The 23,639-nt window shown below is 44.6% G+C and overlaps 2 protein-coding genes across 2 annotated transcripts in view; both read right to left on the minus strand.

Annotated features, from left to right (window-relative positions):
• The window catches only part of LOC309547993 (cytosolic phospholipase A2 gamma-like), a gene marked incomplete at both ends in the record, with an annotated part of 104,930 nt that extends 96,832 nt beyond the window's left edge, over positions 1-8,098 (minus strand). The window contains 2 exons of the mRNA XM_082247980.1: positions 6,233-6,317; positions 8,034-8,098. Of these exons, the coding sequence (XP_082104106.1) occupies positions 6,233-6,317; positions 8,034-8,098 (150 nt within the window). The remainder of the gene's footprint in view (positions 1-6,232; positions 6,318-8,033) is intronic.
• LOC309550673 (cytosolic phospholipase A2 gamma-like) overlaps positions 1-21,137 on the minus strand; it is a gene marked incomplete at its 3' end in the record, with an annotated part of 276,802 nt that extends 255,665 nt beyond the window's left edge. Inside the window, exons 1-2 of the mRNA XM_082251007.1 lie at positions 21,011-21,137; positions 11,021-11,085 (exon numbers count right to left, since the gene is read on the minus strand). Coding sequence (XP_082107133.1) covers positions 11,021-11,085; positions 21,011-21,025 — 80 coding nt within the window. The 5' untranslated portion in view covers positions 21,026-21,137. The remainder of the gene's footprint in view (positions 1-11,020; positions 11,086-21,010) is intronic.
• Between the last annotated feature and the right edge of the window lie 2,502 nt (positions 21,138-23,639).

The raw sequence follows: 23,639 nt of genomic DNA on the forward strand, positions 1-23,639 counted from the left end.
TGAAGGCCTTTCAACTTCCTGCTGGCTAGCTCTGTAGCCAACACCCTAAATTAATTAATGGACTTTCTAAGTCAGCTGGAAATGTATCTCCTTCCTGTGACTACATTCCCAGATTTAGCTGACTTCCTGTTACATACCCCCCCCTCTTGTTTCAACCCTAGGGTTGGGACACAGATTTCCAGGCACGCCTGTGTCAAGCACTGCTGACTCACTGATAAGCCTCCTATTATCCTCAAGCTTCCGGATGAAACTGTTTTGTCATCTTCATTGACGGATTTCTCATAAATGCCACACAGTTTGTCTCTCATCTCATATACACATTCTTCAACTGCATTTTTGGCATCATTTTGCTCCTTCTCGTTTCTGTCATCTTCATTGACAGCTTTCTCATAAATGTCAGACAGCTTGTCCCTCATAACCGTCTGTCCAATCCACCATGGAGGACCGTGATCCATAGGCAACTCAATTGGGCTAGTCTTAATGTCTTCAACATTCTTAAGACGCCTCTCTCTGCAATCCATAAATGTTTTCCACAAAACTTTGAGAACCTTTGCTTCACTAAGCTTTGTTCCAAGTAGGGACTCTTGACATCCCTCTGTGACTTGAGTTGCCTCTCCATACATCTGTACACAATCATTGACTTTTTGTTGTAAAAGGGAATGATCTTCCTTCTTGAGCTTTGCTTGCTCTAAGATGCTGTGCAGAGGATTTTCCAATTGAGACAACAGGCTGTCACACATTTCTTCAAAGTGACCCCTGTTCCTTTTCCCAGAGATATCAATATCATTCAAACATTTCATATTCATAGGCAGATCTGAAGCATTTGCACTCATCAACTTCTTAAACTTTTCGCCCTCCTGAGCGAGTCGCAGTAAAGGCCTACTATTTGATTTGATATTCAGTTTATATTTCTTGCCAAACTCTTCACAGAAGAAGCCAACCAGAACATCATCAACTTTCCTTCCACCAACATAGGGGTCAAAGGCAACAACACAGTTGAACCCAGCGATCTGGGTGGTATCCATTATAGACCTCCTCTCTGCATCAGTGAAGAAGCATGGAACTGCAACACATTCTTTTACAGGTTTCTTCAATGCACTTTTTGCTGAACTATTTGACCGCTCAAGGTCACCTAGTTCCTTTTCTCTATCTGAATTCCACATGGAATGCATCTCAAGATCACGATCAAACTTCTGCCACCCGTCTTTTACCAGTTTCATTTTAGAAATATTCTCTGAAAGGCACTTGAAATTCATTTGCTTCACGTTTTCACCAACAGCCTTAGTTTTCTCCACTAGGTGGCGTTTGCTTTTTCCTCCCAGATTTATATCACTTGCTTTAGTTTTCTCCGCTTTAGTTTTCTCCACTAGGTTTTCAGCCTGAACTGAGAAATCATCACATTTCTTACACAACTCCTTTATTTGCTGAAGTTCTACTGATACATTTTCCAATGCTTGAAGTTTTTGAAGGAACGGTTTATTCCAAAGGGGTGATTCAAGCCACGTGTCATCACATTTCTGAGGCTCACTCAGGACAGACCCCAAAACACTGATCCTTTTAAAAACTGCATCAGGCACACTATCCCCTCTTTGGGACAGATCCTCTGTTGCCTGGAATTCCTCTTCCAGTTCCTGCAACGGAATCTTCATCTCTTCTACTTGCTGTTCTAAGGCTCGTTTAGACTTTTCTAGCTCCTGAACGCTTTTCACAACATCATCCTTGGAGCTGACCAATTCTTCCATTTCTGTACGCAGCTGTTTGTTAACACTTTCTAGTTCAGCCTTACACTCTAGAACTTCCTCCAAAGAGCGAGCCAAGAACAGGGCTTTGCTCTCGTTATCACGCGCCTCCGTTTTTGCACGGTCGCGTTCTTCTGCATATTTTGCAGACACAGTCTTCTCTTCACCAAGCATCTGATCAAACTTCTTTTTCACATCTTCAACACTCTGTAATGAACCAACGCTTTCTTCCATGCGTTTTTTCATATCCGCTATCTGAGCTTGCAATGTTGCGACTTGCTCTGATAGGTTTTTCTTTGCTTCCGCCTCCTCTTTTAATTGTTCCAGGAAGCCATTTTTCTCATCTTCCATTTGTTTGAGCTTTGTGCTAAAACTCAGCCTTTGACACCTCTCTTCCTGTAAGAGTTCCTGCGTGTCTTGCAGCTGCGATTCCAAGATAGAAAAATCTTCCGCAATTTCTCTAGATTTGCGGTCTGCTTGAGAAAGCTGATTTGTAACATTGTCCAACTCAACCTGCAGTCGGTTTGCCTTCTCTGACAGCTTAGCACACAATCGGTCACCTTCTGACACCTTGACTTGCGATTCCAGAAGCTGTGCCTCTACTTTTTCCCTCTTATGTTCACAATCTCCTTTTCCCTGCATAAGAGCCTTCACCTCATTGGCTAGCATCTGGGAATAAGAATGTAATTCTGCCACACAGGCTTCTTTCTCCTTTAACTGCTGCTGGACACGTTGGGCTTCCCCTTTCCAACTTTCACAGTCCGCACGCCATTCATTTACCACATTGCTCAAAGTAGTGAGCTCATACACAGTACTCAGTAATTTAGCCTCTCTTTCACTTTTCTCTTTGTCGCTGAGAGACAATGTCGCTTTCAGAGCAACATTCTGTTCCTGCGACTCCTGCAGGTCTATTTTTGTAGCTCCCAAAGACTGAAGACTTTTTTCCAGCTGATTACGCAACTCCAACATATCAGCCATACTTTGCTTCTGCAAAGTCTGAATTTCACTTTCCTTTTCCATGAGGATGGTATCTTTCTCCATTATAGTCTCTCTGCGTTTTTGCAACTCGACCAAAAGAAGAGCAGTGGATTCTTCCCACTGTAACACATGAGACTTGAGTAGTTCATTCATTTCCTGCAAGTTTCTATGCTCCATTTTAAGCAATTCCAAGGCTTGTTCCTTTTCTTCCATTTTCCGTTGCAAGGCATCCAACTCAGCCCTGCACACATACTCGGTTTCTTCCAAACCGATGGCCTCCATTGGCTGCTGGCGTCTCTGTTTCCAGCCTGCCATGCTCTCTTGATGAGCCTTTTGTTGAGCTGCAAAGCTCCGTTGTTTCAGCATCTCCCCCATTTTGGGTTTACTTTTCATCTGAGAACCCTGCGTCTCCAAAGCAGTTTCATTTGCCCCAGTGTTGCTAGGGACAACAACTTTTCTCTTTAGCCGATTCCGTTCAGGCATGGATGGGGCTGGTTCAGACGGCAACATCCCCTCCATCCATAGAATTCGGTCTCTCATTTCATCTATCTTTGCATTTTTCAGGCGTTTGATCGCCCCATCTTCAATAACTCCACAAACAAATTTTTCACAGTCCAGCAAAAAATTTTCAGACCACTGTCTCTTTAACACATGTAGTTGTTCTCTCTCTTGCAAGATCTCTTTTCCTGCACACACAGTTTGTGCAGTCACTTGCACCAGACACAACAAAGTTCATCAAATAATTTTGAGACCCCTGTCTCTTTAAAACACTTTTTTTTTTTTTTTTCTGTCAGGATCTTCTCTCCTGCACACATAGATTGTGCAATCTCATGCACCAGATAAAGTTCATCAAACATTTGCACTTCCTTGCAGGGATCTCTGCTTATGCCCACTGCATACCTCCACCATATGTAAGGGATTAGCTCGGTGGTAGGCGTGGATGACCCCTTTGGGGGTGCGTTTTCACAGAGAGATAGCCGATTAGAGGTTGAAAACAAGACTGATTTATTCATGCAATTTACTTAACACAATTGCAAGCATCAAAACAGCCAAAATAAAATAAAAGACAAAATAAATCCTTGCCTCTGTGGGCGGCTACCTTCTCACGCTGGAACCTACCTAAGAAGTCTTCCCAACCTACTGTTGGGCCGACACTGCTGATCCTACAGCAGACACTCAAATGTCCATTTGTTTGCTTTTCACACAGCACAAACATTGTCCATGGAACATGTCCCTTTGTTTCTTTCACATCAACACATGTTCATTTATAACAGGATCCTTTACTCTTCAGCTTCTTCACATTGAACACAGTTCATTTAACAGGTCCCTTTACTCTTCACACTCTTCACATGGAACACTTTGTCTTCTCACCTTTGAGACGTCTTCACTCGTGGTTACCCTCCTTAGCTTCACATCGCTGTAGGGGGTCTTCTCCCATGCTCACCAGCTTGTCGGGAGGCACACATCCGACTGTCCCCCTCTCCCAGCCTACACGGCGACAGGAGGCAGCAGTCCTTCTCCCATGCCCACCAGCTTCGGGAGGTACACGTATGTCTGTCCTCCTCTCCCAGCCTACACGGCGACAGGAGGCAGCACTCAATAGATTTTCTCTGGACAAATTATAGAGGCCTTGATCTCCTCATTCTGAACAGCTGAAGGCCTTTCAACTTCCTGCTGGCTAGCTCTGTAGCCAACACCCTAAATTAATTAATGGACTTTCTAAGTCAGCTGGAAATGTATCTCCTTCCTGTGACTACATTCCCAGATTTAGCTGACTTCCTGTTACAATATATATATATATATATATATACAGTATCTCACAAAAGTTAGTACACCCCTCACATTTTTGTAAATATTTTATTGTATCTTTTCATGTGACAACACTGAAGAAATGACACTTTGCTACAATGTAAAGTAGTGAGTGTACAGCTTGTATAACAGTGTAAATTTGCTGTCCCCTCAAAATAACTCAACACCCAGACATTAATGTCTAAACCACTGGCAACAAAAGTGACAATGTCCAAATTGGGCCCAATTAGCCATTTTCCCTCCCCGGTGTCATGTGACTCGTTAGTGTTACAAGGTCTCAGGTGTGAATGGGTAGCAGGTGTGTTAAATTTGGTGTTATCGCTCTCACTCTCTCATACTGGTCACTGGAAGTTCAACATGGCACCTCATGGCAAAGAACTCTCTGAGGATCTGAAAAAAAGAATTGTTGGTCTACAAAAAGATGGCCTGGGCTATAAGATTATTGCCAAGACCCTGAAACTGAGCTGCAGCACAGTGGCAAAGACCATACAGTGGTTTAACAGGGCAGGTTCCACCCAGAATGGCCTTGCCATGTTTGACCAAAGAAGCTGAATGCACGTCCTCAGCATCATATCCAGAGGTTGTCTTTGGGAAATAGACGTATGAGTGCTGCCAGCATTGCTGCAGAGGTTGAAGGAGTGGGGGATCAGCCAGTCAGTGCTCAGACCATACGCCACACACTGCATCAAATTGGTCTGCATGGCTGTCATCCCAGAAGGAAGCCTCTTGAAAAGATGATGCACAAGAAAGCCCACAAACACTTTGCTGAAGACAAGCAGACTAAGGACATGGATTACTGGAACCATCTCCTGTGCTCTGATGAGACCAAGATAAACTTATTTGGTTCAGATGATGTCAAGCGTGTGTGGGGGCAACAAGGTGAGGAGTACAAAGACAAGTGTGTCTTGCCTACAGTCAAGCATGGTGGTGGGAGTGTCATGGTCTGGGGCTGCATGAGTGCTGCCGGCACTGGGGAGCTACAGTTCATTGAGGGAACCATGAATGCCAACATGTACTGTGACATACTGAAGCAGAGCATGATCCCCTCCCTTCAGAGACTGGGCCGCAGGGCAGTATTCCAACATGATAATGACCCCAAACACACCTCCAAGATGGACACTGTCTTGTTAAAGAAGCTGAGGGTAAAGGTGAGGGACTGGCCAAGCATGTCTCCAGAGCTAAACCCTACTGAGCATCTGTGGGGCCTTCTCAAACGGAAGGTGGAGGAGTGCAAGGTCTCTAACATCCACCAGCTCCATGATGTCGTCATGGAGGAGTGGAAGAGGACTCCAGTGGCAACCTGTGAAGCTCCGGTGAACTCCATGCCCAAGAGAGTTAAGGCAGTGCTGGAAAACAATGGTGGCCACACAAAATATTGACACTTTGGGCCCAATTTGGACATTTTCACTTAGGGGTGTACTCACTTTTGTTGCCAGTGGTTTAGACATTTATGGCTGTGTATTGAGTTATTTTGAGGGGGACAGCAAATTTACACTGTTATACAAGCTGTACACTCACTACTTTACATTGTAGCAAAGTGTCATTTCTTCAGTGTTGTCACATAAAAAGATATAATAAAATATTTACAAAAAATGTGAGGGGTTTACTTACTTTTGTGAGATACTGTAGGCCACTTGGTCAATACACAGCTCTTGGTTGTTCAACATCAAGTCAACATCATCAAGACAAATGACAAAAACCTTTACCTCTCTAACATTCATGCCTAAGGACGAAAGTGTCTCAGTTACTTTTCTCTTCCTTGCCTTGACAGATACAGCTTCGCCTGCTGACCTGTTAAGTAGAAAAAAGTGAAAGAATATTACAAACAAAATACAGAGCCCAGGCCTTTTCCTTCTGGATAGAGCAGAAAGTCATTAAAACTCCAGTTAGTAATTTAATAAAAATCTCTCCAAAGTGGAAAACATTCTCTTCTGAACAAGTGTCTCCATTAGAGCAGCTATTTTCAACCAGGGCTCTAAGGAATCTTAGATTTAACCTCTTATTTAATGGTGCTTGCCTAGTTGCAGGACCAACTCTACTTGGCAAAGCCAGGTATCAGGAAGGGCATGCCAGCAGACAAGTTGGCCCCTCTGGGGTGGACTTATGTGTATCTTCACTAATGCACATTCCTTCTTGTGGACTTAAGAAATGGGGCACATGCTAATGCACATACTTGTGTCCATGGGCATACATCGGTGTGTTCACGTGCAATCGTGACAGAGGGTGACACAAATTGTCTAATTAAACTGAGCTTCTGCTCAGGGTCAGTGCTGCATTGTCTTCAGCCTTCCATGTGACCTGAGATCCTTTGTTCCGGTATCCTCACTTTATTTGTTGCTGACCTGGTTAGTCCTGGCTACTCCCTGAATTCTGTCTGTACTGACCTCGACTTGTCATCTGACTCTGTACTGACCTCGGCTTGTCATCTGACCACCGCTTCTGCCTACTCCATTTGCTACTGCTTCACTACACTGAGCCGCTCCTGACCCACCTTGTACCTTGACCACACTCTTACCTGTGTCTCTGTACCTGATTTGTCCTACTAGTGTCTGACCTGGTCTGCCTGACTCTGCTCTTCCTCCTGCTGGCATCTATCTGCCATACAGCTGTGCCTGCTTGTCTACTGTCTGCTGCCAGTATATGCCTCCCCTGCCTGCTGTCACCAACAGTACCAGTCTGCTTCAGTCTGCTGACCACCAACTGCCATCCAGCTTGCCTGCTTCACTGAAGACCACTGATGACTACCCCTGCCTGGCTTGGACACCTGCTCTTCTGCTAGAAAAACCTACAGTCACTCATGCCACTCTGCATTCCTGCTCCTCCTGTTTACACTATCAGGGGCCCAAGTCAGAGGTGTAAGAGAGGCCTTCCTCATCATATCAGGCTGTGCTATCAGGTACATGATACCAGCCGTGTGACACTAGGGGTGGGCCGACAGTTCAAATGTAGGCTTAGACCGAGCTTTGGTTGTTAGAGCATTTGGACAAGCGCCTGAACTACTACTTGCTCATCAGGAGCCGTGCATCATATATAGAAGCCTGTAGGCAGGAGCAGATAGTCCGCCACTGCATAGTTCTGTTCCAGAATAATGTCTGGTCACAGAAAGTGGTTTCATCAGGTGCTCGGCCCTCCTGTTGTGATGTCATGGGGGAGTCAGGGCCCAGTTATATGCTATGTTGGGAGGAGCCCTGGTGCAAATAGGGCATGGGAGCTGCACACCCCACATCTTGCAGATGTAGTCAACAAGTGGAAGCCCCGGACAGGGCTGGAGGCTTGGGACAAGTTACCTACACCCAGGGCCGGTGCAAGACTACTTTGCGCCCTAGGCAAGACCAGCTACTTGCGTCTCCTCTCCCCAAAAAATAATAGAGGCTGCAAATTAGCTTGTGCAGGGATGCTTTCAGACCTCCTTGTCAATGTTATTTCCATGTGGAGACTGACTGGGGAGCTGGAAGGAATTGATGTTGCACACAGCGTGGCTTGAGCGGCACCTTATTGGCTGGATACCTCTTCTTCACTTCTTCACAAATTGGCTGAAGTCTGCAGGAGATGACTTTGTCTCCAGATAACATCATCCAATCCTGATCCCTCTTCATCAGAGTTTACTCCTTTTATTAGGGTCCCCAAAGTCCCCCCCCCCTTACATCATGGTCCCCAAACTCCCCTCTCCTTTCATCCATGTCCCCAGAGTCATCTCCCTTACATCAGGGTCCCAAGAGTTGCCTCTCTTTAAATCAGTGTCCCCAGAGTTCCCCCCTTACATCAGGGTCACAGGAGTCCTCCCTCCTTAAATCAGGGACCCAAGAATTCCCCCTTATCAGAGTCCCTCTTTCTTTAGGACCCCCAAAGTCACCCTTCCCTTACATCAGGGTCCCTGGAGCCCCCTTACATCAGGGTCCCTGGAGCCCCCTTACATCAGGGTCCATAAAGTGACCTTACATCAGGGTCCCCAAAACTCCCTTACATCATGGTCCCTAGAGCTCATTCCCTTTCAAAAAGGTCCTCAAAGGTAGAAGGGAAGAACATACTCATACTCATACTCTTTTCTGACTGTTTTTCACTGTCGTATTCCATAGAATTGAGCGCTATTCAGCGCAAGATCATTTCATGAAAGGGTAAAGATAATACATATGGTATATTTATTAATTTACTATACCTATTAAATTTAAATCAGAATTGAGTTTGATTTCCCCTGTATGTTGTTTTATCAACATTTAGGCTTTCCTCATCTTAGCTGGTGTCTTCCCTCCTCTACGACTCACCACATGCACTGTGGGAGGTTTTTTTCTGGCTGTTCTTTCTGTGAGTTTTGTTCCATCTGTAGCCTTCCATTGACAGAAAGCACAATTCAGATTTTTTTCTGAGGTATACCTCTTTTATTCATGCACATTGTTGTATGCTATTTTTGAATTGTTAATTCCTGTATTTTGTATTGCTGTAATCTACAATATATATATATATATATATATACAAAAAATTCTTATATGTACTCTTTTCACCATATACAGAATATCACTTGTAAAAAGAGGTTCGTAAGTCTCCTGAAGAAGCTATAGTATCATGGCGAAACATGTTGAGCTGACACCACCACAAGTGTTTCTTTGAATTTGTTTTATTGGTTTTTAAATGTTTGTATATCGATCAAATAAAAAGTTTCATGTTTTTTATACATTGAGTTCTTCTCCATCAATTGGGTCTAAATAAATTCATATATTTTTTCTTGCACCTACAAAGTCCCAAATATCCCTATCGACACTTGTATACTTACCTTGAGGGGATGTGGTGCTGCTCTCCAGCAAAAGAAAACTTTAGAACTATTGTGCACGCGTGTTCGCCAATTTGCGCCGTCGCGCATTTGCATTAGCCTATTCCCTGTTCCTGCTCCATGGCACACAGTGATGTGTCGGATGCGTCCATTTCTTCTATTGGCATTATTGCCAGCTCTCATATGGCCATTTCCTTGAAAATGCTGTAGTACACGTGCAGTAACTCAGTTCAAAAGACTGCAGTAAACATTTATTAACGCACTTCAATATACTGCAGTACATGTGCAGTAACGCACTTCAATATACTGCAGTACATGTGCACTAACGCATTTCAATATACTGCAGTAAACATGCACTAACGCACCTCAATATACTGCAGTAACTGTGGAATAATGCACGTCAATATACCGCAGTAAGCGTGTACTAACGCACCTCAATATACTGCAGTACATGTGCAGTAACGCACGTCAATATACTGCAGTAAACATGTACTAACGCACATCAATATACTACAGTAAATGCGTACTAGCACACCTCAATATACTGCAGTACACGTGCAGTAATGTACATCAATACACTGCAGTAAACGTGCATTAACGCACTTCAATGTACTGCAATAAAGGTGACCTAAAACAGGTCAATATACTGCAGTAAACATGCACTAACACACTTCAATATACTGCAGTAAACGTGTACTAACACACTTCAATATACTGCAGTAAACGTGTACTAACACACTTCAATATACTGCAGTAAATGTGCACTATCGCACATCAATATACTGCAACAAACCTGCCCTGAAACATTAAAATAGAAATGAATGGTAGCACTAAACTCACACTGCACTATCACTATATTCATACTTCACTGACACTCTACACTCACAGTAGAATCACAATAGCACACTATAGCACACTAACTTTCTAGTAGCAAGTAGTTTCTGATTGTTTGGTCAGAGACATTCACACCAGTGTCCTGCTGGAGGTCATTTTGTAGGGCTCTGTCAGTCCTCATCCTGTTCCTCCTTGCAGAAAGGAGCAGATACCGGTCCTGCTTGATGGGTTAAGGACCTTCTATGGCCCTGTCCAGCTCTCCTAGAGTAACTGCCTGTCTCCTGGAATCTCCTCCATGCTCTGTGCTTGGAGACACAGCAAACCTTCTGGCAATGGGAGGTATTGATGAGCCATCCTGGAGGAGTTAGACTGCCTGTGCAACCTCTATAGGGTCCAGGTATGGCCCCATGTTACCAGTAGTGACACTGACCCCAGCCAAATGCAAAACTAGTGACAAACACTCAGAAAAGATGAGTAGAGAAAAAAATGTCAGTGGCCTCCACCTGTAAAACCTTTCCTGTTTTGGAGGTTGTCTCATTGTTGCCCATCTAGTGCACCTGTTATTCATTTCATTAACACCAAAGCAGCTGAAACTGATTAACAACCCCCGACTGCTTCCTAACTGACCAGATCAATATCCCAGGTGTTTAATTGACTTGATGCTACACTCTGATTAAAAAGTGTTCCTTTAATTTTTTTGAGCAGTGTATACAACCTGACCACCACCCCTTACATACTGTTGGCTATATTTTTGAGATCTGGGATGACATGTGTTGCCAACCCCACTTAACTGTGGAGGCGCTGTCTGTATAGGTCTACAAAGAACAGTGAAAATAAATCACACACTCTATATTAAAATAAAAATAAGTATAAACTTAAAAATGACTTTACTTACCCATCTACGATGTCAATATTTTCCTGTAAGAACACAAAAGACACATTGTGATTTTCAGAAGCAATCTGAGGATGCAAATCAAATTACAAAAAAAAAAAAAAAAACCCTTAAAAAGTATGACCTCCACATGTACTGTACATATAGACTGCTAGGATGCACATATTGTAGGGGGATTTTCACATAAACCCATATATTTCATATCTATTATTATTCTGAAATTATTATTACTATTAATAATATTATTATAATTATTGTTATTCAACAGACAGGTTCGTTTTCTTGTTGCAGGGCATCTCGCATTAGTCAGTTGACCTTTGGAGCAGAGGCGTAACTAGAACCTTCAGGGCCCCGGTGTAAGAAACCATGAAGGGCCCCCTGGACCCCTGGCCCTTCCCTTCAAGCCTGGTGCTCTTCCCACTGATCCTGGGGCCCTTTACTCTCATTGCGGGGCCCTTTATTACAGTCCCGCAAGGGGACCCTTTCACAAGTTCTGCAGTGGGCCCCCTTCCTACCATCTTGGGACCTCCCCATGGTGCTGGAATGCCAGGGTGTGGTCGCAACTGTGACCTTTGCGATTCTGGAAGTTAACCCACTGGTGTCAGTAGTTTTTATTTTTTGGAACTTTAATTGTATTATTTTTATCATTTTATTTTATTTTTTTACAATGTCACTGACTATGACTCTGTCCATTCAGAAAAGGAAGGAGCTGGTAAATTCGGTCCCTCCCCTTCCGGCGGATATGCGTTCCAACGAACGATACCGCCGGAAACAAACACAATGTACTTCCGGTGCGCGACAAGCACCAAATGAGGGGAAACAAATGACGCACATCCGGTGCACTGTAATCAACATGGAAACATCTGAGCCGATTAGCGGCCGGTGTGTTTGGGGATATATAGGCTACACAGAGACTATGAGCGGCTGTAGGACGGTCAGTACGCCGGAGGTGACACATCGTGCAGTGAGTAGACAAAAATAGATACCTTATACCTTCTTGATAATTTTTCCCAAATTACATTATATCCATTCTATCTTCTCCTTAGTGCCAAGTTGCTGGATGAGGCTTCATCTCCTTTCCCCTCTCTAACGACTGGGTCAGTTGTATATTCCTGTTTAAGCACTGCCATAATATACTACTATGGGCATATCAAAAAAAGCCTCACAGACAAGCACATAGATATATGTAAGTATGTAAAACCTGAAAATATATGGCCATAAAATCCTGCTCAAAAATAACCCACTATCCATCTGGCTTTGATAGGAACATCAGAAGGGCATATATACTTTCCATATTGGAATATCAGAAGGGCATATATATTCCCTACAACATTTGGCTAACCGGAAAACACCATAAGATGCAAACTTGAACCTGGTTATAAATATAAGGTAAATGCTAAAATAAAATCAAGATACTAAGATTTATTGATATATTAGAATAAAAAATGAAGATAAATACGTATATACATATATGCATATCCTTTTTTAGTCAGATAAATATACGTCTGCCGATTGTGTCATCCACCATACTGCCGTCCCCCCCTGTCCAAGTCTCTTTTGGAACTATAGGTAATTATTAGATAACAACCCTTTCTTTACTGTATGAAATTAACTTTAAAATAATATAATATATTGTGGAGATGACATGCCCCTTATCTCTTCAAAATATAGGTGGGTTGAGCTTTCTCCCCCCTTGCTCACTCTCTCCCCCCCCTTTTTTATGGTTACCACCATTTGTGGATTGCCGCGGACTATACATTCTGTTGCACTGAAGGAGGTGGGTTGTCTGCACTGGATGTTTATTAGCCACTATGTCAAAAACTGTAGAAAATGTATAATGACTTTTTATTGTTGATTAATTTACACGTTTTATCTATTTCTGTCAAAGAAATACACGTAAACGTCTGAGGTCCAGAAGAAGCTAAGGCGAAACGCGTCGACCTCTTCAGACCAAAATTGCAGTATTTACCTTCCGCAACAACCTTGCGTAATGTCTGTATATCCAATTCAGATCCATAAAAAATCTGGATTTTAATATGTACAAATCTTCACTTATTTGTTATTTGCTTTTCTTTTTTTCTTGATTACATGTTTTAATACGTGTTTAATAAAATTTACAGGTTTTTTAAACAAACAAATTTTGCCTGCCTGGTATGTGCCTCTAAAGTCCGCTACAATTTGTTTGCTGAGCAATTAAGACTTGCATCAGCAATTTTTTTCTCTTTTTTTCTTGTCATATTATGGGATGTTTTAGGACAGAAGAAAATAATCCACTAATTGTAAGAATGACCTTCATATAAATGAGTTCAAATATTTTTACCACTTGTCTAAATAGAGAAGACTACTGTCTGCATTATTTAACCAAGATAAGGCTCTGTCCTAACCTTTGATGGGCACTATACTATGAATAATATATATGTGAAAGAATAGTAAGTGTGCCATAGGCAAGAACACTTAATAACTAGGTCACCTATAGGGCTATCGATTACATCATATCAGTGAGAGTATTGGAAATAATCGCTCACTTTCGTACATCTATAAGCAACACAGGTCACCTATAGGGCTATCTATAGCGTCTCCATCATAAGGTGCATGATTATATAGATGCAAGAGCAGACTTGGAGACCTTTCCAGCTGAGCATCCACTGGCTTACTGGATCTTGAGGATGGACCACTGGTCAGAACTTGCTCAATATGCAATGGAGCTACTGGCCTGTCCTGCTTCCAGCGTGCTTTCTGAACAGACGTTCAGTGCTGATGGAGGTTTTGTGAGGGACACAAGAGTTCGTCCGTCCACAGACTCTGTTGACCAGCTGACTTTTATCAAAATGAACCAGTCCTGGATCAATAAGAGCTATCAGGCCCCTGATGCTGATGTAACAGACTGAATTTGCTAGGGGTCTTCCATCCCTTGAAGACTGCATATGCTGCCTATCCTATTCCTCTATCTTGATTCTGCTAGCTTCCAACAATGTTTTTGGTCTAGGTCACTACCAACCCCTAAGGCCTAATTTTTCTGCACTTGTATGACAGGTGCATACAATTTAAATGTCGTATGTCATTTTTAACAGCAGGCCCTGTCCCTGTGCCCTGCTAACTGTGAGTTGTTACGGTGTTCAGGCACCACTTACAGCAAAGGCCCAATTTTTGGCACTCGTATAGCACATGCAATTTCAAATTTGTATGGAATTCTTACCAGCAGGACCCATTCCTGCATCCAGCAAGAGTAACTGCGATGACTTGGTTATGGTATTCAGATACCACCTACAGTAAAGGCCCAATTTTTGGCACCTGTATAGCACATGCAATTTCAAATTTGTATGGATTTTTTACCAGCAGGTCCCGTTCCTGCATCCAGCAAGAGTAACTGCGAGGGGTTACGGTGTTCAGGCATCACCACAAACCAAGGCCCAATTTTTCTGCTCCCATACGACAATTACATGCAATTTTAAATTTGTATGTATATTTGTATATGACATTTTTTGCTTTAGAAGTCAGTATTGCTGCAGCAGGCTACATACATCGTAGAGATGCACTACTTTACAGGCACATTCAGAGGACAATAACTTGCATTAAAGCCATTTGATTTTTGAGGTTCGACTCCCATAGACTTCAATGGGGTTCGTTTGTTTGAACAAACTTTTCCTCTATTCGCGGTGTTCTGGTGTGAACCGAACCGGGGGGTGTCACTATTAATAACAATGAGGGGGAACTCTGCACTGGCCAGTAAGTTAAAAGTATACAATGTGTCAGTGTAATGAGTATACAATGTATCAGTGTCAATATACAATGTATCAGTGTCAGTATACAATGTATCAGTGTCAGTATACAATGTATCAGTGTGATGAGTATACAATGTATCAGTGTTAGCATACAATGCATCGGTGTGATGAGTATACAATGTGTCGGTGTAATGAGTATACAATATATCAGTGTTAGTATACCATGTATCAGTGTCAGTATACATTGTATCAGTGTGGAAATGTTGTGGCCTGAGCTCAGGAATGGAAATAAATGGTAACATGTCACCAGAGGAAGGGCGAAGGTTCTGTGAATGGAAGCACACTGGAATGTTTTCACAGTCTCATAATATTCTGTGTACATTTATGTACAGAACTCTCCTCCTCCTCTGGGGCAGGAAACCATGTTTGGTATTTGGGAAAATAATTAAGTTTGACCAGTTGTACAGTATATATCACCTTTATGGTTCGGTACATTGAAGTAAAACTTGGCAACAATCATAATGTGGCTACGCTGGTTATAAAAAGATCCTGAGAGCCTCTATTTTATTAGCTTGAATGTTCCCACCTCCAGCTGTTGTCCATGGATCTCCTTCATTGGATATTCCAATCCTTCCTTCTATTCTACTTCATTATGTTAGTAAACTCCCATTATGGTCAGGGAACCAAGCCGAGTAAGAGAAAATTATTACAATTATCAAAGTACGGATGTAGTGTACCAAAGCCGTCATTCGGGCAGGCCTGTAAATAAAGAGGGCCCACCAAGATGGAATTCAGTAAAAAAGGGCAGTGGTGGGTGGGGTAATCAGCGATGTCAGCCCAGCGAGGAGGGTGGTCCGACTTTAAATAGGCCAGCTCCTCCCCTCCCACAACTGCAGGCTCCGCCTGCCCATTTATCCTACGCACACATCACAGGTAGAAGAGTCACTTTATGGCCGTCATTTAAGTGAAGCTCCCAATGGATGAGCCATGATGGTTTTTTTATGAAGTGTCTACTTACAATTCTGGATTTTCTAGTTTTCATGACTTTAAAGGCTCACAGGATTCTGAGACCAGATCCCGTATATTCTTTGTTATTTATTTATTAACCACTTGCGGGCTGCCCACACGGAATGTACTGCACAAGGGCGGCCTCCTCAGGAGGCATAGCGGCATACCCATATGCGCCCCCCCCCCCCTGCTGACACATACTGTGATTGTACAATCAACAGAGAGCTCTGTACAGAGAGAACGATGTCTGTGTTTCTTCTTAGGGATAAGAAACACAGAGATCTGTAGTAAAAAGCAGGGATATGAAACAAAAAGATCTGTAGTAAAAAGAAGGGATATGAAACAAATAGATCTGTAGTAAAAATCAGGGATAAAAAAAACAAAGAGATCTGTAGTAAAAAGCAGGGATAAGAAACAAAGAGATCTGTAGTAAAAAGCAGGAATAGGAAACAAAGAGGTCTGTAGTAAAAAGAAAGGATTAAAAAAACAGAGATCTGTAGTAAAAAGAAGGCATAAGAAACAAAGAGATCTGTAGTAAAAAGCAGGGATAAGAAACAAAGAGATCTGTAGTAAAAAGCAGGGATAAGAAACAAAGAGATCTGTAGTAAAAAGCAGGGATAAGAAACAAAGAGATCTGTAGTAAAAAGCAGGGATAAGAAACAAAGAGATCTGTAGTAAAAAGAAGGGATAAGAAACAAAGAGATCTGTAGTAAAAAGCAGGGATAAGAAACAAAGAGATCTGTAGTAAAAAGCAGGGATAAGAAACAAAGAGATCTGTAGTAAAAAGCAGGGATAAGAAACAAAGAGATCTGTAGTAAAAAGCAGCCCACATTACACATTGTTAAGCACACAGTTAACCCCTTGATCACCCCTAGATGTTATGCCCCTTCCCAGCCGGTGTCATTAGTACAGTGACAGTGTATAATATTAGCACTGATCACTGTATTAGTGTGTTAGTTAGTCAGTCCCCCCCCCCCCCCCCAGTGTCAGTCAGTGTCAGATTTCCCGCCACATACAATCCCGTTTTAAGTCGCTGATTGCCGCCATTAGTAGTATAAATTTTTAGTATTTATCCCATAGTTTGTAGACGATATAACTTTCACACAACCCAATAAATATACATGATATGAGATAGTACAGGAGTTCCCTCACTGTGGGCCACGAGCTGCGTTTGATTGGGTCGCGCTGAGCCAGACTTTACTGAGAGCGGTCCGCTTTACTGGCACTTTCACCCCCCCCCCCCTTCCTGCCCAGGCCAAAATACTCAGCTTTCAGCGCTGTCACACTTTGAATGACAATTGTGCGGTCATGCAACACTGTACCCAAATGACATTTTTATCTTTTTTTTTTTCAAACAAATAGAGCTTTCTTTGGAGGTATTTATTCACCTCTGGAGGTTTTTATTTTTTGCTGAACAAACAAAAAAAGACCAAACATTTTGAAAAAAAGTTTGTTATAAAATTTTGCAAACAGGTAATTTTTCTCCTTCATTGATGTGCGCTGATGAGGCAGCACTGATGGGCACTGATAGGCAGCTCTGATGGGCACTGATAGGCTGCACTGATGGACACTGATGGGCACTGATAGGCTGCACTGTGGGGCATTGACAGGCTGCACTGGTGGGCACTGATAAGGCAGCACTGATGGATACTGATAAGGTGGCACTGATAAGGTGGCACTGATAAGGCTGCACTGATAGGTGGCACGGATAGGTGGCACCAATGGGCACTGATGGGCGGCACTGAAGGGCATTGGTAGGTGGTACTAAAGGGCACTAATAGGCAGCACTCATGGACACTGATATGCGACACTGAAGGGCACTGATAATGCGGCACTGATGGGTACTGATAAGGCGGCACTGATAAGGTGGCATTGATAAGACGGCACTGATAACACGGCATTGATAGTGTGGCACTGATGGGTGGCACCGATGGGCACTTATGAACGGCACTGAAGGGCACTGATAAGATGGCACTGATGGGTACTGATAAGGTGGCACTGATAAGGTGGCACTGATAAGGCGGCATTGATAGGTGGCACTGATGGGTGGCAAAAAATGGGCACTGATGGCTGGCACTGAAGGGCACTGGTAGGTGGCACTGAAGGGCACTAACAGACAGCACTCATGGGCACTGATGGGTACTGATAAGGTGGCACTGATAGGCGGCACTGATGGGTGGCACCGATGGGCACTGATGGGCGACACTGAAGGGCACTGGTAGGTGGCACTGAAGGGCACTAATAGGCAGCACTCATGGGCACTGATAGGCAACACTGATGGGCACTGATAAGGCAGCACTGATGGGCACTGATAAGGTGGCACTGATGGGTGGCACCAATGGGCGGCACTGAAGGGCACCGGTAGGTGGTGCTGAAGGGTGCTAATAGGCAGCACTCATGGGCACTGATGTGCACTAATAGGTGGCACTGATGGGCAATGATAGGCACTGGTAGGTGACACTTATGATGGGGCACTGACAGGTGGCACTGGTGAGCACTGGTAGGTGGTGCTGGTGGGCACGAGTAGGTGGCACTAGTGGGCACTGGCAGATGGCACTGGTGGGCATTGGTATGTGCCACTGGTGGGCACTGGTGTGACACTGGTGGGCACTGGTAGGAGGCACTGATGGGCACTGGTGTGACACTGATGGGCACTGGTAGGTGGCACTGGTGGGCAAAGATGCCCCTGTCCTCTTCGGGACCAATGTCCCTCTCACAGCAACCAGCGATTGTTTACTTCACATGATTAGCTGTCATTAGCTGACAGCTGATCACATGGAAAGGGGGCACTCTGATGGACTCGCTGATCACAGAGCGAGCTGGGCGCACTCTGCAGGGAGCGTGCAGGCTGCTCGTGCATGGGAGGGCGCCAATGTACGCCCTCCCGGCAATTTAGGTCCGCGCTGTAGCCGTCATTTGGCTACAGCGCGGGCGCAAGGTAGTTAAATTGTGCTGTGCGAGCCCGCGCAAATTACTGTCATTGTTTGAGGCCCGAAGCAGAGTTGCCCCTTAAGCCGCAAATCGGGAGCCCCATCAGTGCTGCGCTGTAGATCAATCCACTGGTCTGTGCAGACAGTGAAAGCCGGGCCGGCATCAGCAGCGCACTGTGCTACAAAGAGCAGGCGGGGCCGTGAAATCCATGCTGCTTTTGCACCATGCCACCTACCTGCAGCTCCTGCACATTCAAACTGTGTTTTTAAATGCTGGGCCCACGTATATAAAAACACAGAAAGCTTGCCAGTGCAGGAACTGCAGGTAAGTCACATGGTGCAAAAGCAGGATGGATTTCTGCATTTTTTTTAAATACTGCATGCACCTTTTTTCTGCACAAAACACAGGCATAGCAGCCCAATGGGCTGCTATGCCTGTGCAAATGTGGGCCGCCAACCCGCATACATGTGAACCGCCAACCCGCATACATGTGGTCCACCAACCCACATACATGTGATCCGCCAACCCGCATACATGTGAACCGCCATCAGTGCCCATGAGTGCTGCCTATTAGCGACCTTCAGCACCACCTACCGGAGCCCTTCAGTGCCGCCCATCAGTACCCATTGGTGCCACCCATCAGTGCCACCTTATCAGTGCCCATCAGTGTTGCCTATCAGTGCCCATGAATGCTGCCTATCAGTGCCCATGAGTGCTGCCTATTAGTGTCCTTCAGTGACACCTACTAGTGCCCTTCAGTGCCGCCCATCAGTGCCACCCATCAGTGCCGCCTATCAGTGCCGACTTATCAGTGCCGCCTTATCAGTACCCATCAGTACTGCCTTATCAGTGCCCATCAGTGTCAACATATGAGTGCCCACGAGTGCTGCCTATTAGTGCCCTATAGTGCCACCTACCAGTGCCCTTCAGTACCACCCATCAATGCCCATCGGTGCCACCCATCAGTGCCACCTATCAATGCCACCTTATCAGTACCCATCAGTGCCGCCTTATCAATCCCTTCAGTGCCGCCCATCAATGCCCATCGGTGCCACCCATCAGTGCTACCTATCAATGCCACCTTATCAGTACCCATCAGTGCCGCCTTATCAATCCCTTCATTGCCGCCCATCAGTGCCCATCGGTGCCACCCATCAGTGCCACCTATCAATGCCACCATCCTTTTTAGGCAAAATTGTATTCTGCTACCATTTTTATTTATTTTTTAAATCCCAATAAGCGAATTTCGATTGGTTTGTGCAAAAGTTATTGCGTCCACAAACTACGGGAAAGATTTTTATTTTTTACTAGTAATGGCGGTGATCAGCGTTTTTTTAGTGGGACTGCGACATTGCGGCGGACAGATCCGACCCTTGACTGACATTTCTGACACTTTTGGGGGTACCAGTGACATTACTACAGTAATCAGTGCTATAAATATGCACTGTTACTGTAAAAATGATCAAAGGGTTAAGTGTGAGCCTACAGGGTGTTTTTTAACTGTGGGGGGGGGGGGGGGAGGGACTTGTGAAATGATCATAGAGACCTGTGTTCATACAGTATCTGACAAAAGTAAGTACACCCCTCACATTTTTGTAAATATTTTATTCTATCTTTTCATGTGACAACAGTGAAGAAATGACACTTTGCTACAATGTAAAGTAGTGAGTGTACAGCTTGTATAACAGTGTAAATTTGCTGTCCTCTCAAAATAACTCAACACACCGCTGGCATCAAAAGTGAGTGCACTCCTAAGTGACAATGTCCAAATTGGGCCCAAAGTGCCATTTTCCCTTCCCGGTGTCATGTGACTCGTTAGTGTTACAAGGTCTCAGCAGTGATAAAAATCGTACAGGTGATCAAATACCATCAAAAGAAAGCTCTGTTTGTGGGAAAAAAAGGACATCGATTTTATTTGGGTACAGCGTCGCACGACCGCGCAATTGTCCGTTAAAGTAACGCAGTGCCGTATCGCAAAATATGGCCTGGTCATTAAGGGGGCAAATCCTTCCGGTCCAGAAGTGGTTAAAGGCTTACCTATAGGTAAAAGTTCTCAAGGTGGGTTTACAACCACTTTAACGGGGTAAAACCTTCCCGGGCTGAAGTGGTTAAAGTAACGCAGTGGTGAACAGCGAAAAATGGCCTGGTCATGAAGGGGGGTAAATCTTCCAGAGTTGAAGCTCAGCTAAACAAGTTTGAGTTTTTTTTTCATCGAGAGTTCTTAGAGAATCCAGTACCGGATACATTTTGATTGGCTGTTATGAGTTCCTCACACTCATTATATGAAATGATTTGGTATCACACCGACGAAAATGAATGGAAAGTCACTCACCTTATTGCCCGCCATTGGAGATGAAGGTAGGTCACCGCTATCGCTGTATATCTGCTAAAACAAAAATGCAGCAGTGAGACTTTTGACCCCGTTTAGCTGAGATATACAGAAGACGGGATGGAGATGGTTGTACCAGTAATCAGATGATGGTAGAAGTGTGGTTGGGAAGGTTTCTTGGAACGTGTTTGAGTTTTGAGACTTTTAAAATCCTAAACTGATGTAATATCATTGGGCGGTTCCCAGACTCCTCCAATGAGATTGCACCTTATCTGAACATGTCAGGCATTGTCAGTGAGGCTCTTCAAAAAAAGAACTCTTCCATGCAACTGCAGACTGCAATGTGATAAAGATCTCAAAATGCTAAAACAGCAGGGCTGAAAAAAATGACTCAAACAACAAAAGAACTTGAAGTTAACCACTTATGTCCAAAAATATTGTAAATATGTCTGATAGTAAATTAGTGAAGCGGGTGGAGACTGAAGGAGTGAGCTGAGGGGTGGAGAGATAGATGTGGGTGTCATCAGCGTAGAAAAGGTATTGGAAGCCATGGGAGGCTATCAGCTGACCCAGGGAGGAGGTGTAGATGTAGAATAGTAGAGGTCCAAGGACAGAACCTTATGGGACCCCAACGGTAAGAGGAGTTGCAGAGGAGTATGTGAAATTGTAGAGAACCTTGGGGGACCCCAACAGTAAGAGGAGCTGCAGAGGAGTAAGTGGAATTGTAGAGAACCTTGGGGGACCCCAACGGTAAGAGGAGTTGCAGAGGAGTAAGTGGAATTGTAGAGAACATTGGGGGACCTCAACGGTAAGAGGAGTTGCAGAGGAGTAAGTGGAATTGTAGAGAATCTCGGGGGACCCCAACGGTAAGAGGAGTTGCAAAGGAATATGTGGAATTGTAGAGAACCTTGGGGGACCCCAACGGTAAGAGGAGTTGCAAAGGAGTAAGTGGAATTGTAGAGATCCTTGGGGGACCCCAATGGTAAGAGGAGTTGCAGAGGAGTAAGTGGAATTGTAGAGAACCTTGTGGTACCCCAACAGTAAGAGGAGTTGCAGAGGAGTAAGTGGATTTGTAGAGAACCTTGGGGGACCCCAACGGTAAGAGGAGTTGCAGAGGAGAAAGTGGAATTGTAGAGAACCTTGGGGGACCCCAACAGTAAGAGGAGTCACAGAGGAGTATGTGGAATTGTAGAGAACTTTGGGGGACCCCAACGGTAAGAGGAGTTGCAGAGGAGTAAGTGGAATTGTAGAGAACCTTGGGGGATCCCAACAGTAAGAGAAGTTGCAGAGGAGTAAGTGGAATTATAGAGAACCTTGGGGAACTCCAATGGTAAGAGGAGTTGCAGAGGAGTAAGTGGGATTATAAAGAACCTTGGGGGACTCCAATGGTAAGAGGAGTTGCAGAGGAGTAAGTGGAATTATAGAGAACCTTGGGGGACTCCAATGGTAAGAGGAGTTGCAGAGGAGTAAGTGGAATTGTAGAGAACTTTGGGGGACCCCAATGGTAACTGGAGTTTCAGAGGAGTATGTGGAATTGTAGAGAACCTTGGGGGACCCCAACGGTAAGAGGAGTTGCAAAGGAATATGTGGAATTGTAGAGAACCTTGGGGGACCCCAACGGTAAGAGGAGTTGCAAAGGAGTAAGTGGAATTGTAGAGAACCTTGGGGGACCCCAACGGTAAGAGGAGTTGCAGAGGAGTATGTGGAATTGTAGAGAACCTTGGGGGACCCCAACGGTAAGAGGAGTTGCAAAGGAGTAAGTGGAATTGTAGAGAACCTTGGGGGACCCCAACGGTAAGAGGAGTTGCAGAGGAGTAAGTGGAAATGTAGAGAACCTTGGGGGACCCCAACGGTAAGAGGAGTTGCAAAGGAGTAAGTGGAATTGTAGAGAACCTTGGGGGACCCCGACGGAGAAAGGAAAAGGAGAGGAGTAAGTAGAATTATAGGTGACACTGAAGGTGCGATAGGATAGGTAGGATGAGAGCCAGCGAAGAGCACAGTCACAGAGACCAAAGGAGAAAAGTTTTTTTTTGAGGAGGGGGTGGTCAACCATATCAAAGGCAGCTGAAAGGTCCAGAAGTCTGAGGACAGAATAGTGTCCATTGGTTTTTGCTTTTAGTAAGTCGTTTTAAAAGAACAGTTTCGGGGGGGGGGGGGGTGCGTGGCCGGAAGTGTGCCTAGCAAGACGCTCGGGAGAGGAGCTCCGGCCACCACGAGCAGTAATCCAGCTCCATCCAGGCCAAAGTGACCCAAGCTCCAGCTAACTTCCCGTGGACAGAGGAACATACCAGGCCTCGGGTGCTGCCTTCATTTCGGGCCAGCGAGCGGTACTTGGCCGCCGTTCGGATCGAGTCCTGCGCCACTACCCACTGCCTTTCTGCCGCCGCCCTCTCGGGCGCCACGGACCCGCTGCTGCCTGACCAGGGCCCGGGTAAGAATACCCACTATACAATCCGGGGGTTGCCGCTCCCTCGTCACCCCGACCCAGCGTCCAGGAAAGAGGGGAGACAGCCCTGAATGTAGAAGGGACTAGAATACCTGTCCCTCAATGTGCTGGCCAGAGCTTTACTTTTTACTTGAACTGCCAATATAAAACCCTCTGACTTCCCAGGCTCCCACCCAAAGCTCTTCT

The sequence above is a fragment of the Pelophylax lessonae genome (genome assembly GCF_965119305.1).
Source record: "Pelophylax lessonae genome assembly, chromosome: 1".
Taxonomy (NCBI): Eukaryota; Metazoa; Chordata; class Amphibia; order Anura; family Ranidae; genus Pelophylax; species Pelophylax lessonae.